General features: G+C 39.1%; 1 protein-coding gene across 2 annotated transcripts; it reads left to right on the plus strand.

Annotated features, from left to right (window-relative positions):
- The first annotated feature begins 3 nt into the window (after window positions 1–3).
- LOC114441767 (endophilin-B2-like) lies at window positions 4–14,446 on the plus strand. 2 transcript variants are annotated; one of them, XM_028414841.1, is made up of 12 exons: window positions 4–160; window positions 736–877; window positions 5,459–5,587; window positions 7,280–7,413; window positions 7,657–7,749; window positions 7,907–7,918; window positions 8,756–8,818; window positions 9,804–9,827; window positions 10,164–10,253; window positions 11,205–11,305; window positions 11,838–12,039; window positions 13,186–14,446. In XM_028414841.1, exons 1-12 carry the CDS (start codon window positions 98–100, stop codon window positions 13,291–13,293), a joined length of 1,161 nt encoding a protein of 386 aa, XP_028270642.1. In that variant the 5' UTR covers window positions 4–97; the 3' UTR covers window positions 13,294–14,446. The 2 variants fall into 2 exon arrangements, with proteins under 2 accessions (XP_028270642.1, XP_028270643.1); XM_028414842.1 differs by lacking the exon at window positions 7,907–7,918.
- Window positions 14,447–17,346: the final 2,900 nt, after the last annotated feature.

Genomic DNA, 17,346 nt, shown 5'->3' on the forward strand with positions numbered 1-17,346 from the left:
CGAGGGGGTCACGTGACTTTTGGCGTGTGCCACAACATCTATAGCAGCCTGTGTGGCGTTACTTTACTTCGTGTTTATTCACTAGCTAGCAGATACCATGGATTTTAACGTGAAGAAATTAGCGTCCGGTGCTGGATTATTTTTCACCCGAGCTGTCCAGGTAATGAAATTCTCGTGTTAGAGCTGCAGTGTCATGGTTTGGCTGTTGTCCCCTCCTTTCACTTTGACAGCCAGCTGTTACTAATGATACTACCGCTGTGGTACAGTAGTAGCTATCTCCACCCGTATCTTACTGCTTTAACCAGTGTGTTGTTAATTATAAAGGTTGTAGAGATAATTTCTTGATATTCAGCTACGTGTTGGTCATGTAGTTGAACACAGGACTTTCTAAATTCTGCTGTTAGCCCCAAGAGTAACATTATCTTTTAGCTCAAGCTAACCTAGCATTCTCATGTATATTCAAATGATTATTTTTGCTTAAAATGCTATCAGATGTTGTTAGCACGGGCAACTTTTAGTCATTTGGACAAGTTTTTACAGTGACAAAGGAGATGGGACGTAAAAGGGATGACAAGAGTGCAGGTCGCGAACCGGACCCTCCATGACGTCACGGCATCACGTTGATCACTGTTTTTTATTTATTGATTAAAACCCAGAGCAGCAGGCTGGGTCAGGCGTGTTATAATGCAGCAGTTCATCAATGAGAGTTTGTGTTTTCTGTGTCTCCTGTCTTAGTACACAGGGGAGAAGTTGGGCCAGGCGGAGAAGACCGAGTTGGACGCTCACTTTGAGAACCTGATGAGCCGCGCAGACTGCACCAAAAACTGGACGGAGAAAATGTACAGACAGACTGAGGTCCTGCTGCAGCCCAACCCAAGTATGACATCAATATAATTAGAGGTGGAAGGGATATTCTGGAGTATTGTGTCATATTCAGGCAGAAATACATCTAGGTTCATTCTTGTTTTGGTTTTAAAAGTTGAACTAGGCAACATAAAATAATCATTAACTGCCTATATAAATATACACTAAATAGAAAATAGCGATTTAATTTAAAAAAGACATATTATTACACATGACCTTTCTAATGTGAAACAAGAAATGTACCAATTTAGATTAACTACGGTAGAAGAAAGACATTAGCATGATGTTAAATGTATAATTAAACACAGTCCTTAACATAGCTACCACCAGTATCAGCAGTCATTTACACCAGTATTAATATTTGAATGTGCACATGCACATTGACTCAAAATTGTGCGGAAAGTATTGCATGTAAAGATATGAAAGTGCATAAAATAGACAAAATACCAGCATCCTTCTCAATGTGACAACACCAGCACTTCAGAACCTTAATACAAATAGACAGAAACATGGTGCAAAAATTCACAAGCAGGACTCACAACACAACAGAAATATTTTCAGGGAACTTATAAGGAATGGATCTGTATGGGATATGCTGGTAATAAAGACAGTATAAAATGGATGATTTATCCAGAATGTTAAAATACGTCTTGTTTTCATCACCACGGATGAGTATTAGACTTCATTAATACTACAAGGGATTAATAACAATTGGGTCCCAGCAGGTCTCTCACCCATTGGTGTCCCTGGAAACATTCTGTTTTGTTGTGAGCATTTGTATCACATTCCATTTTGGTTGTGTTGTGAGTACTCGCACCATGGTTCTGTGTTTGGTTGTGCTGTGAGTGTTTTATGTGTTGTTGATGTTGTTGATGATGGTGTATGCGTAAATATATAGTAAGCTCAGCACCTTGTTAAATTTGTCATGATCAGTTATCGTTAATTGTACTAATAACTGAAATACATTTACTCAACACAAATACATTCACTTTAACATCAGATGTTCATTCTCAGTTCAGTTTTATACATGACCTGCCAGCAGATAAATCACACAATGTCTCATTCATCTATAGATACTTGTGTCTTGTCCCAAATATGTCTGCAGGACACTTAATGCTGGAGAAAAAAAACATTTGTCTGCATCTGAGGAGGATAATGTATCCATTGCTTAGCAGGCCTCGCTGGTGTTGCAAACTACGGTTATGTGTGCTTTCGGTGTGTGTGTGCCTGATATCCAACAGATGTGTTGAATGTATTTCCCTCCTCATAAAACATTTACAAAGCTAATTGTGCATCGTTACAGCCATGTTTACTAGCTGCCAGTCTTCTTTGGTGCCTTTGTTGTTGCACTCTGTTCTGCACTTATGCTGTCACCAACATTCGATCAGGAGAAGGAAGAAGATTTTTGCGTTATCTTTCAAGTGTCGCCATTCAATCTGAGGCATGCAAACAGCTGGTGCGTTGTAAAGTGCAGCTATAACACACTGACAAACATAATTACTCATTTTGAAAGGCTAATCTCTATTGGTTAGACTTTGGCTACTGTTGTGGTTCTATGTGCTGCCATCACTCTATCTATCAATAGATGTGCTGCTAAAACACAGCGTACCACCTAAGGTGTCATTATAGAGCTATAATCATGACAGCTGTGTTATTCCAGTCTGCAGTCATAATGACAGCCATAGTCGGTGTCAGCAGTAGTCAGTGACAGAGCTGGTGATCTGTGTAAATACAGCAGTGAGTGCACAGATTTATGTGGTAGTCATAACCAGTGTCAACCAACAGCTCGGTCTTTCTGCATGGATCAAAGCAAATGCAATCACTATGATGTGGAAATGTAAAGGCTATTTTGATGTATGGATATAACAAAGCAGTGCAGAAGTATGTGTGTGCATCACTCAGGGTCTCCATAAAACACCACTGGTATGATGAAAACACTAAAGCAACAAATTATTAATTCTTTTTTTTAAACAAATATCAGTTAGTAGTGAAACACTGTGCAGGATGTCAGTGTACATTAGTGTTACTCACAGGTTTAGAGGGATGGAACATGGACATAGGGGGCTCTAACTTGTGACTTTTTGATCCTCCATGCCACAGTTGATCATACTGGTGAGTATTCTGCCTCCGTACTCTGAGTGCCCTGCTGTAGAAACCTTTAGTAGTAGGACTAAATTGGCAAACGATCCTCTGGTGTGGAGATCAGCTGTAGAAAATTGCCAAATAGGTGTTTACCAACTCCTGCCCCTTTAATTTAACCTCTGTTCCACTGGCCTCAGTCCGACTGTGTTTTTTATTTGATCATTCTTGTGCTTTAAAGCTTGACGTTAATATTGGAAATATTCTCTCTATTCTCTCAAAAGCAGACTGGTGTGGCTTCCAGTGGGATTGTTAGCCTTTGTCAGTGTTACGTTATCCATGTCAGGACCAGGCTGAATGAGATAGAGACTCCCCTTCCCTGCTTTCACAGTGAGCAGCTTGGATCAACAAAAAGATACAGTGAATGTTTCTGAAACTGTTCTGTGAATTGGACCTGATCCTCCTCAGTGATCAGAATATTTTCAGAAATTGACTTTTTGACCAATGGGTAGCAAGTATTTAGCAAAGCCATGTAACAAGGTTTGACATCTCTCTCTCCTTCCTTCTTCAGACAATGTCTAATGAGCATTCTCCTTTCAGCTCTCAGCACAAAGTCTTATTTACAGGTCAAACCTGAAACTACAGAGGTCAGCAGCTGGCTTTAATGTGTCAGCTTTTACATGCAGAATTAATTGGATGTCTCTTAAGGTTTGCACTGTATATTCTATGTAAGCATATAAATATATAGAGATACAAGTTCTGTGTCATGTGTGTCACTAAAGCCTCGTGGGAGTTGTAGTAGTTGGTAGATAGGATTCACTCCTTAGGTAAGAATGATAAAGATATTCTGAAGGCCTGTGGGACAGAGGCTAATCCCAAGCAGCATTCTCATCATTTTTACCATTTACACACAGTTCATGCTCATTGTGCTCAATTATTCCTCATGTTGAAGTGCTATCTTCATTTCTCCAGCTTTATAGTAATGTGTGACATTGTGAAGTGATGTGTGTGCTTGTGGTGTTTAAATCAAAATACTTCTGTGAGACAGAAGATTGTAGGCTGCAGTTTTCAACGTCTTCCACAAGTAATAACAATAACAATAAATTATTAAGTAGGCATTGTAAGCCTCAGTGGATCAAGCCACTTGTATCATTATGTACTGTATTTGCCAAACTTGAGTTTGTTTAATGTTTAATTTAATACCTCTTTGTACTTGTGGAAAACATGTAGTTTTAGGATCGGTTTTAGACTTAACCCTTGGTGATATTCAACATAAAGGATTAGGCTTGGGTGGTGTTATGGTCATTATAAGGATTATAAATACACTTGCTCGTCACATGTAGTAATAATAGGTTTGTTCTAAAAGAAAAATAGCATGCATGAAAACAAGAACACCATCCAAGCCTAACAGGTAGATAACTTGGGTAATTTGTGGAGCTTGTGTGTGTGTGTGGGTAGGTGGTTGTTTGGTCCAAGCTTCTAATATTGAGGCTGTGGCAGTTTTTGGTGCAATTTTAAGACATATCTGAGTATAATATGTGGTGTTTGTTTACTGTGGACAAAATAACAGAAAACCTTTCAATTCCGTTTGTACATGGTGGGAATTTCTGAGTCTTCTCTGATTTTGTGAGACACGTTGGTGACTCCATAGTTATTTCAAGGTATTCGTGTTATTTTGTCCCCCTGTGTTTTTCTGCAAAAGTTACTTTTTATTTACAGACACTACAGTTGGAGAAAAGAGCCTCTCATGTACTGATTAAATAATCACTACACCCAAAAATGATTTCAGTGTCATCACACTGGGTAACCTGCAGTGCCCAGACAATGAATGCATATTTTAGATACACTATATTACTTTTTTGCACTGTAAATTTTTTTATGTTTTGTTTAATTTTTTACACTGCATTGAAAAGGGAAATATTCATCTTTCTTTCTTTCTTTCTTTCTTTCTTTCTTTCTTTCTTTCTTTCTTTCTTTCTTTCTTTCTTACAACACACCAAGTGTTGTTGCAGATAATGATCTCACAACAAAAAATATGCTGTATAATAAATAAATATTTAACAACTGGTGCCAAACCAACATTTGGCACCAGTTGTTAAATATTTATTTCAATGAGGAGGTAAATCTGCAAAATTAAAAAAAAAAAAACTGCAATGCATACAGTGTTATGTTAGTGTTTGGCCACAAGGGGGCTGACAAGTGTCATAATACACATTTGTCATGTATAAGTCTGAAGGCCACACTGGCTTACTGTGTATGAAGACTTTACTCTCATCCAGCAGACACTTATGCACACACATAACTCGCTCTGCTACTATATGTGTTTTTCAACGTCTGCTCTGAAATTGGCTGTCTGCCTTCTTAGGTGTTCAGGTTGTTTGTGTCTGTGCTGTCCTCAGGGTTTCTATTGGCAGGGTGATTATTTTTGGGTATACTTTTCATTTAATCAGTGTGAGGGGTTGTTTTTGTTTTCTAGCTGCGTCACAAATTAAACTTCCTTCCTTCCTCTCTGCAGGTGCTAGAATTGAGGAATTTCTCTATGAAAAGTTGGATATAAAGGCGCCATCCAGGGTCACCAATTCGGAGCTGTTGGGTCAATATATGCAGGATGCAGCAAAAGAATTTGGACTTGGCGCCCCATACGGTGAGTCTGCAAGAAGCACCTTAGACTTAAGTTGGCAGATGGTGGCTTAATTTAATATTAGCATTTATTAGCACAAAAAGGATATTTTTTTATTTGGTCAGACCTTCATGAACTAATCAAAATCTTTCCTTTAAAGGTCTTTCAACTTTTCTGTTTGTTCTCAACAGATAATGAAAGAAACAAATGTTAGTAATGAACATCCCTGATCTCTCTGTTCTCCAGAGGGCAGTCAGCCTGTACATCAGGCATACTCGCCTGTGTGGAGATCAATACTGCCTCGAATGAACTAATCTGCACTCTGCCGCAGTGTCAGTCATCAGGGTGTCTGTACAGATGTCACTGGGAAAATTCATAGCTCAATAAATCAGTAGGTTTAGCTTTCACCTGGAAGTCCTCCACAGAGATTGTTTAGAGTTTTAAATTATCCATGTTTGTTTAGTGTCAGTGAATTGTGTACATCTGTGTACATCACAACACCTGATGTGAACACTTCATTTTCCCAGTGCATAAAACAGACCTGGGTAAAGTACTGGCTGTGGGCTGAAACAGGCCCTCCTGTACCTCAATGTGGCCTGGCTCCCATGAAAAATAACTGACCTGGCATAAAAGACAAAAAATGTCAAAGTTGATTGATCGATGAAGATTGATGACATAATTTCAGTCGCAGCTGAGCTTGTGTTTCCCTCCCACTAACCAAGTGGCTTTAATACCCACAGTAACTATTGGCTTTCTTTGACCAGTGTGGTTGTACACTTCTGTCAAACATTCACTCAAGTACTAAAGTACTTAACATACTTCACTTGGGTTTGGACTTTATGGATTATTGATCAATAACTGTATAATCTTAGTAAGTAAGTATAAGTCATACAGACACATTCTCTGGATGCACAAAGAACTGAAGAATAAATAAGTGATTGTGCACATAGCTACAGATGGATTGGATTGATACTTACAAATTGTACAGATCAGTGTAGGATGGTAAAAGGCCATGCAAATTACAAAGGGCACTGCAGAAAAACTGGATTGTTTGTCAAGTATTTGATAATACAACATTACACTACCTGTTATAAGATGTTGTTTCTATGATGTCATGTGGTGATGACAGTGTTCCACTATAACTGCAACAGCCAGCTTCTCTATTCACAGCAGGTTTAACATTTGACCCAATAGGTGCAAAATCTATTTTTTACATTGTTTGCCATCTTTACTGACATGCACACAGATGATAAGGGGCAAACTAACACAGCTGGCACAGCATTAAGCAAGGAAATTCTGTTTGCTGCCAGAATGGGAAAGTGGTGCTCACACATACACAAAACCCATAAGATAACCCACGCAAAAACAGAATTAAGTAACAACGCACACAACTCTCCACACATTTTTAGACATATAATAAGTCATGTTTTTAAAATGCAGCGCTCACAGTGTAAATAATGTCTGGAAAAGTAAAGTGATGACTGTCATTTCAATGTTATATGTACAGCTGAATGTACATTATGTTTCAGTCCAATAAATTGATCTAATGGATCGGCTGTGTTTCCCTAGCACATGAACTGCTTCACATTTATATTTTCATTTATTTATTGTATTAACCCTTTTTCAGGTTAGTTGTGGCTCATGTCCACAAACTGTAAGGTTGGTGGTTTGAATGGAAGGATTTAGGGCTGAATGAGTCTGATCTTCTCCTTTCAGGGAGCACTTTGCTTACCGTGGGTGAATATGAGAGAAGGTTAGGAGCAGCTGAGAGGGAATTCCTCCAGACATCAGCCATCAGCTATCTTACACCACTCAGGAACTTTCTGGAAGGCGACTGGAGGACCATTTCAGTGAGTCTGGAGCATTACATCCCCTCTGCTATTGTAAGAATGTCATTGACACTGATGTCAATGAAGATTGCTGATAGTTAGATATCTGTCTATCTGTTAGATAGATGGCGGTCAGCATGGCCATTTCACTCTTGTATCATGATTTTAACATGCCAACACATGATGCAGAGCATCCCAGCACTGAATGGGGCAGATGCTCTAAATTTTAGCCCAACTGTCCTCACTGACCATGTCATTGTATAGAGAGAGCGACGTCTTCTGGAGAATCTTCGCCTGGACCTTGACGCCTGTAAAGCACGTCTGAAGAAGGCAAAGTTGGCCGAAGCAAAGGCTGCGGTGAGTTCTATGATATCTTCTAACCAAAAGCTGACACCCAACCGCCTACCCCATTCCCACAATCCTTCTTCCTTCCTTCCTCGAAATGTTTACCTGCTTGGGAAGGGATGCCAGCAATAACCATGACTAACTGTGTGTATATTCACAACCTTTTCAGTGCGAGGGGGAAGTGAGTATAACAAACTTTTACTAGTATGTTTAGAATGAGGCCCACCTTGGGTTGTTTTTTTTCTCTTGATTGTTTTCATTGAAGATTCAGTGTCACCCTGTCACTGCTGGTGAGAAATAACTAGCAAATAATGGTGGACACAAAGCAAAGCAGTGGATTTTCTCATTCAGGACAACTACTAGTTCGGTGCCTGATTACTCATTGACCTCCAGAAAACAATTAAAACATGTAGCCCTGGTTAATTAGAACCAATTAATTAGAAGTACAAGTTGAACTTCTTATACATGTGCGTGTGCCCTCTGCTTTCCTTGAAGCCTTTTACACCGTTTAATTGTTAAACAATAATTTAAAGTGTGCCTTATATCAGAACATTTGTTGTTAGTGTGATGATGAAAAAAAATGATAAAGGCAGACTGCATGATAGCATGTGCATGACAAAGTGCGACTGGCAAGCCATCAAGCATATGACATCAGTAACATTAGTCAGGTCAGTGAATTGCACAGATGAGTCACCGGTTTCAGTGTTGGACAAGTTGTTTACATATTGTTGTGTTGCATCACCTCTCAACACCTTTCTCTCAGACACGCCTGATTTGAAAGTGTGTTGTTGGGTCATAAAACACAATAGTAGCTTCTGTGGCCACAACAAATTAATTTTAGCCCCCTGAACCCAGAAGCCTGCTGACAGATTTGAAGCACATACCCGGAAAATATAAACAAATCTGAAAAAAGTGTGCTGCTGTGCTTTTCTAATTGCTGTGTCTGCATAGTGTTTGCTTGAGTATGGATGCCATGTTTGTATGCGGTACATGCTCACACAAACTTTTACTTTTGTAGATGGCACCAGATTTTCAGGAGACCAGACCTCGCAACTATGTGCTTTCTGCCAGCGCCTCTGCGGTAAGCTGACAATTGTTATTAAATGCTTATCAAAATCGTTTCAGTCACATAGTGCTGTTGTACTTTAATGTTTGACAGGAGGTGTGTCTGTCTGGTAAGTATGCTGATTACAAGGTCAGTCTTCATTTCAGACCTTTGAGTCATGTATTTTTATTATGTGGTTCTTAAAAAAAATCGAACCTTTTTATATATATATATATATATATATATATATATATATATATATATATATATATATATATATATATATATATATACAAAAAATCGAACCTTTTTATATATAAAAAATATATATATATATATATATAAAAAGGTTCGATTTTTTAAGAACCACATAATAAAATAAAATAAATAAAATAAAAAAAATATATATATACATATATACATATATATATATATATATATTGTATGTATTACCGGTATTTGTTATAAAATTGTGACACAGCTAGAAAATCTGTGTTTTATTTATTACAGGAAATATGAAATTTAGACCACTGATCTAAACTTAGTCATTGATCTTATGATGGGTTGTGTCCGGAGTTGTTGCACCACACCAAAGAGTCATATCACATATGCCAGTACACCTGCAGCCAAGGCAGTTAAATGGCAGGCACCAAAACAAATCCTTTAGGCTGGATTAAGCTAACCTAAATTCTTTATAGATGAAGTAACAAGTTTTATTACACCTGTTACACAGCCTATCCTCGGTAATGTTCTTCAGGTGATTTTTGACACCCTGGTCTTAAGGCTGAAATTTGTAACATAATCCACCTCTGGGCTGCATACCCATGTGCTCACTATGTTCTGGGGACAACAGTGGCGCAGTGGTATAGCAGGGTTGTCTAGTAACCGGAAGACGTATGTTTGGCTGAGTCATGGAGAAATCAAAAATGCATTGTTCCTGTGGTTCAACATGGTGCATCAATAGTGATGGTCATGCTCTGACTTGAGTTTTTCTTTTCTGCCTTGGCTCTTGATCCATCAGCTCTGGACAGAGGAAGTGGAGAAAGTGAGTATAGCTGTGTCTCTGCTTTCCAGGATCAGGTCACATCCTTGTCACATCCTTCTACTCACTGTCACTTCAGCTCCCAATACACTGAACTGTTGATAATTAACAGCACACTCCTTCACTGTCTGATAAGCATACTGATGAAATCAAATATGTGCGTTCCTGGCATGTGTAGCAGCTGAATCACCCTTCCGTTTAGATTACTTTCCATTTTTTTTATTATACTCACTTATCTTTACACTCTACATTTATTACCACCCATTGTATATTTAAGTATGCATGTTACAAGAATTTCCGGGGGACTGTATGTTAGTAACAGTGTTTTTATTGTTTCAGGCTGAACATGAGCTCCGTGTGGCCCAGACAGAGTTTGATCGCCAAGCAGAAGTGACACGGTTACTTTTGGAAGGCATCAGTAGCACACATGTAGGTCAGCCGCACACCCCCCCACCACTTACAAATCTTAGGACAGGAAGTTTCTTCAACCTTAATTTAAACAAGAAGGGCTCAAGGTGCTGATTATAGCACATATAAAACAATATGGGCAGCAGTGGCTCAGTGGTGAGCAGGGTTGTCCAATAACCGGAAGGTCGGCGGTTCGACCCCAGCTCCTCCCTAGTCATTGTTGTGTGTCCTTGGGCAAGGCACTTTACCCGCATTGCCTCCAGTGCACTCACTGGTGTATGAATGCGTATGAATGAATCGGCGGTGGTCGGAGAGGCCGTAGGCAGCCACGTCTCCGTCAGTCTCCCCCTGGGGAGCTGTGGCTACCACTGGTAGCTTACCAATGTGGACTGGTAGCTTACCAATGTGGTGTGAAAGAATAATGCATCTCAATGTAAGCGCTTTGAGTGCCTGCCCAACAGAGCAGAAAAGCGCAATATAAGACCAATGCATTATTATTATTATTATTATAAAACACTTTAAACATAAATAAACTAAGCACAAAATATGCAACAAATGACTTAAAACACGTACCTACTTCTTCTGCTTCTGAATGCATAGTTTGTGCGGAGCCTAGTAATTAAAATAGCATCTCAGTCTTAGTGTAAACATGTTATTAATTTATATTACAGATTGCATATAGTACTATTGTTAGATGTGTTATAAGCAGATTGAAAAATGCCATCTTCATGGAGTAGTTGGTGGTAATGTCTCGGGTCCAAACAAGTATTGAAAACTCCCATTGTTACCAAACATTGACCCATTAATATGATTATAAATAATGAAATATTTCAGGTCAGGAGATGAGAGAAGATGAGTGATTCATGTATGCACGAGGCAGCAGCACAGCGTTGCGTTTGAATTACAGATTCCCTGCAACAATGACTGAAATATCAATGAATCAGCCTTTGTCTGCTGTTTCCTTATTTTAAGGTGAATCACTTGCGCTGCCTGCATGAGTTTGTGGAGGCCCAAGCAGCATACTACAAACAGTGTCATCTGCACATGCAGGACCTACAGAAAGAGCTTGCAAGGTGAGAGGCTTATGGGAAATGATGCATGGAGGGGAGGGACATAAGTCACACAGACTGGAAGAATGTTTTTCTCCTTTGTGTACACAAGGATAACAAACGACATACAATTGTTTGCCCCCATCATTTTCACTGTCTCATGCTTTCAGTTGTGATGTTGATGTGTAAGTATGACCTATATCATGCCTGTGTGGCCTTTGTGTGATGATGACGATTTTCTTGTTCACATATTTCTTTACATACATACTATATATTTAATTTATAATCTAATCTAACGTATGTGAGTATGTAATAGTGGCATTAAGCATTGTTTACTACTGACTCACTGATGAAACCTGTGCTCTTCTGTTTGCAGTCAGCTTAATAGCTTAAGTTTCCTAAACATTTGGCTTAAAAGCCCCCTAACTAACTGGATATTACTGCAAATGTATTTGTACTCCAGTTGTGTTGTCTGCATTTTTACATGTTTCATCACAAATGAAGTGGTTCCAGCTGTGTGCTGATACTGATGCTGTATCTGCCCACTCCCCCGCAGCCTCCCCAATGCCTTTGCAGTGAGCTCCACTCACTCTGTGGCGATGCCCAGCTCTGCATCTGACTGTGTCGGCAGTCCCGTGGAGACTGACACACTGAAGATTGAGGAAGTCCAGGCTCCAGCTACAGGAACACGCAAGGCCAAAGTCCTTTATGATTATGATGCTGCTGACTCCAGCGAGCTTTCTCTTCTAGCTGATGAAGTAAGCCACAATAATGACTGTTGAGCATGAAACTGATTGTGCCAGGCTAAAGTGGTAAATGTCTACGTTTCTAGCAGCTCTCAGGCCCTCAGCCGGTCTGCTCCAGGGCATATTGAGACACATTTCAGAGACTCAAACCTGAGGTTCTGAGCGGCCATGCTGCTGTGTTTACTGTAATGATCCATACATAGATGTCAAACCGTAAAGTGGTTTAAAAGAGAAATAACCAAACAATTGTAAACCTGAAAGGCATGTTTCTTTGTTTCAAAATGATCCTAAATGATCCTGATGTGATAGAAGGCAGATTGAGAGATAGACCTCACATTACGCTTAGCTGTGAGTGGAAGACCACACTGAGGTCTCTTTCTTGTTTATTACGGCTAGCCCAACTTCATTTCAGTTTAGCAACAAATTACTTTCACATTAAGACCTGTTTTTGTTGATGGAGGGAAACAGGAACACGTTAGAGGAGCTGTATTTAGGAGGATAATTTTGGCAGGAACTGTGCCTGTGGTTGGTGAGGGGGGTTTTATTTATTTAATCCCTCATTGACTGCATGCCGATGGTTCAAGGTGCGCTTGTGTGTGTAAGAGTAAAACGGTGTCAAGTGTTTTCAGTAGTAGTGTTTCAGCTAACAGTTTGTTCAGTAACCTGTTGAGCAGCAACATAACATGCAAACTAGTTATATTAAAGCAAATTAACCTGCTTGTTAAGGGAGCTTACCCCATGTTAATTCAACATTTTCCCCATTATTACTGTGAGCTTCTGGTTAGCGCCCCATGCTTTCACTTGGCTCATTGAAGAGGGCCAACACCACATGTGAGTGGGTAAACAGCACATCTCACACACATATTCCAGTAAAAAAAAACCTCCATAAATAAAACAAATGTGCCAATGGCATACCGGTAGTTGTTTTTGTTTTCAGCACTGACCTTTGACGCAGGCCACTCCACATTTACCTCCCAAAGAACTGAAATATTCCTAAGGAGCCTAACAAATATTAACTCTGGCGTACATGCTGCATTTTTTCCTTGTGAAAAAGAAGGGAAATGGATTCAGCGGGTGCCAGATAACCATGGAAATTACGAAACTGGAGCGAGAGTCATATACATTTTAACCTGACCTATCATCTGTCTGTGTTTACAGCTCATCACAGTTTACACAGTGCCGGGAATGGATTCTGACTGGCTGATTGGAGAGAGAGGAAACCAGAAAGGAAAAGTGCCTGTCACATACCTGGAGCTTCTCAGTTAAAAGAAACACACACAGACACGTGCAGCATGTGTGTGAGCGGGCACAACAGAAGCCATGATATTATATGTAATAATAATAAGAATAACAAACAACAAAAACAATAATACACTCCTTCACAATACACATTCAAAAAAAGCTCCCATTCATGTGCTCCTCAGATCACACACTCATGCCCACTGTGGAGATAATGTTACAATAAGTGCAGATTAACATTCCTCTTAGTTTGGTGTTGTTTTTATTTATTGCTGTGCACTTCAAAGTTTCAGGACTTCCATTTAAATTATGTTGTTTATGTGTTTCTGCTATGTTTTAAGCCTTCGCTGTACTCTGATGAAGATATTTAAAATATAATAATGTGTCTTTATGCTTTCAGTCTCACATTAAGTGTGAGCTCGCACTGACGGAGGAGTATTTGAAGACTCAGATGGCTTTGTTGTTCCCCTATGTTACGTTTGGACATGAGCAGAACTGCTACTTTAATCCATTATTTTCATCCTCCATGAAACCATTAAATACAACAAACAGTAGCTGATGCCGAAAAAAGAAAACACTAAATAAAGGGGGCATTTTTTTCATCTGCAACTTTTGTGAAGATTTGCCTTATCTGCTATTGGAAATGAATGTAATCCTTTTGTGTTGATTTTGGACAATTTAATTTTTAAATTTTTTTTTTGAAGTGGGAGGGACCATTACTGGAAAAGATTAACTTCCCACAGATGTGCCCATGGGGAAAACAGTCATCCAGAGATTGTTCAGATCACAACACAAACGTACACGCACGGTTTCACCACAGCCAGCATGCAAGAGTGTGACACCCTGTTTGTTTGATTGCCTTTTAGTATTTTGATTTAGTTACCAGTCTCTGTGCTGCATGTGTGTGTGTATGATGTAGCTACGTCTGCGTGACACTGGATCCAGTTTGTGCACATGCATGCACTGTCTTTTATTTTTCACTCAGCCTTGGTCTCATGACTTTTGTAAAAGGAGCACAGTTGTTCTACCTGCAGGTAACATGAGAAGAATGTATTTCACATTGTGTGTGTTGCTTTCTGTGCTCATTTTACACATTTTGAGATTTTTTTTCTTGACTGAAATAATTTTACAGCTGTTGTAGTGATTTTGTTAAACCTCAGCTGTACTTTTGTTCTCTATGTTATTGCCTGTTTCTGCTGTATGAATGAAATATGAGATTTAATAAAAAAGTCTGACTGATTTAAATTGATTTACTCTTTTCTTTCTTGTCAGTGGAAGCCAAGTGGAGATTGTGCCAAATGTGGTGTTACTAACATCTGGTCCACTGTTTTGATCCTGATATACACGCTTCAACCAGAATGGCTTTTTATGAAGTGGCTCCAAACTGTTGGCAAAACTAACAGACCACCATTGTCCATTGAAAGACCATTGCCACTTAATGATATCACAAACTGGCGCCCTGTAAATGAATGCTGAAAACAAAGCTGAACTTGCCTACAGGTGTTACCAATGATGCAATAAATAAATCAATAAAGGCTCCACATGCTATTTAACTACGGTAATTGCACGTTGTTTGCATGATCAGCTGATTCTGAGGATTGCTGTTTTTGTTGCTGTTGTTGGAAAAAAAAGATTAAGCCATGCAGGATAATGATAGAATGTGGTGCATTTACAGACCTGTATTATGTATTTCTAATGGTTATATATATATATATATATATATATATATATATATCTTTATGTGATTAGTACAGAGGACACATCACAGTCTCCCCTGGAAGGATATAAAAGAGCATTAGAAAAGACTGACAAAAATACACCAAGGCAAACAATTGAACTGTTATTTAAGTGTAGCTTAGCACAAAAGCTTCACATTCTGGTGAGTCAGATTAAGGAGCAGTAGTAACCCCATACCAAGGATTCAGGCCATCCCAGGCCATGACCTGGGATGGCTATGATCTCTCCCATAAGGGTTTTCCCCCGAGATGCAATGAATGCTGGAATGAATCATGATAGTTTATTTACATAGCAACGAGGTTTACAAAAGTAGTTTAACAGGTTCTCACTAAAGCAGAACAGCAGTGGAAAAACCAGAGAGCAGTGCACAAGAAGAGATCAGACAGGCTTTGTCTTCCATTAACATGTGAAGTATAAAGGGGAACTATGCCTATTCATAGTTCATGTAGCCTAAGTCACAACAGAGACCAGAATTATATGAAGCAGGTGAATGAATAAATATGAAAAAAGTAAAGATAAATGAATACAGGAATAAAGGCTGTTGATTTAAATTTGTCATATTTACGTGATTCTACAAAATCTATTTACCAACCACTCACATATTAAAGGGCTGAATGCAGGCAACACTTAAATAATTCCACATTTTAATAACTGCAGTGGATGTACACTGGTCAGCCAACGCATCAACTAAGTACAGGGAGAACAAAATCTAAATTATAAACTATTTCTAGGTTGTGTTTCCAAAATATTTTCAATTTATTTTGAGACAAAATATTAATTGCTTTTCATTTTGGATGTCTGCCATTAACCCTTTGATCTCTGTCTCACTGTAAGTATCACTTATATAATAACGTTGTGGATATCTAATATCATTTTGTTTTGACAGTGAAGAAGATGAATTGTGAGGTTTTTTGTAACAATGGCCGATGGTAGTTTATTGTATTCTTATCTCTGTAACACATCAATGTGTCACCAGTTTAGATTAGATTGTGTCACTAACACAGAAACACTCAGAGCCTACGAGGAGTGCAGCCCAGCTGAGGGTTACAGTAACCACAATCTCTTAAAGAAGCATGTCACAAAGCAGCTTGAGTTCCTGTGGTGAAATGCAGCATGATGTAATGAAGTGCTGGGTTTGAAAACAGAAACTCAGGCTTTTCTTTGATCAGTTCCGCATGATTTAGATTTACAATGATAAGTAAGCAGTTTGGATTTAGACCCAAACTACTTTAGATCTGCAATTGTTGCTCTGTATTTAACTGTGCACAATGTAAATTTAGCTCATTTTCAGCATGTTTTTTTTTCTACATAAATGTTTTATTTCTACATAAAGTTTAAAGGTTTTCTTCTCTCATATCTGGAATCACAGTCAGAGATCATTTTAACTGTCCAGTCGGCTTCCATCGGTGGAATGCTAGCATGGTTCAGGCCTTAGGTGCAGGCCTTGGTTTGTTTTGGGAAGTGAGACGGCTGGTATCACCATTCTGCCTGCTATGATATAGCCACATATAGATTTGGAGTTTGTTTCATGTAGAGAGAGAACATCCAATAACCAACCATAGATAAGCTATGGGACCCCCAGGGACCAGGCTCTTATTACTCAGAGTTCTTGAAATCGGGGGAAGCAGTGCGGTAAGGAGCCAACTGGGGGTTTGTACTTGGCTAAAATGGTAAGAAAATGTATGTTATGGCAAACATGACTAAAGGTGTCTCCTGCATCTCCTGATGAATCCCTGGCCCCTGCTAGGCTAACCACCACTGCTGGAAATGTACTAACTAAGCAAAAGGTTGCCTTGAAAAAGGGATTCTGACCTTTGTATGACAGCAGTGAATCACGTAGTTACTGAGACAAGACACAATTAACTGGACAATTTCTTACCAGCTCAGCAAAGTATATGTCATGACCGTTTCATTTCTCTTTTTGTAGACTGTAGCACATGATGGTGTGCGAAAACAAAATAAGCTTATCTGTACATACCAGAGAAATTAAGTTTTTACACTTCCACATTTGAGCTGAGCAAAGTTTCTGAGGTGCATCCAGTCATTTCAGATATGATGCATTATTACACTTGATGGGAAAGAGACGGGGACAGGACCGTGAAGTCTGCAGCGTGACTCAACACATCCGAGCACTTTTCAGGAAGTCACATACTGGAACAATGGAATGTCTCACCAGGAATCAACTGGTTTCTGTTCACATGGTTTCACTTACTGTCCTCTATAGAACTAAATTGACATGCCAATCAGCAGATGTTATGTTGTGATAACAAAGCTGGTTTTGTCATACTTGAGGAAAAGGACGTCATTTTAACAAAACTACAGTGCTGCTTGAAGGATTGCAAA

The sequence above is a fragment of the Parambassis ranga genome, chromosome 9 (assembly GCF_900634625.1).
Source record: "Parambassis ranga chromosome 9, fParRan2.1, whole genome shotgun sequence".
In the NCBI taxonomy this organism is placed as follows: Eukaryota; Metazoa; Chordata; class Actinopteri; family Ambassidae; genus Parambassis; species Parambassis ranga.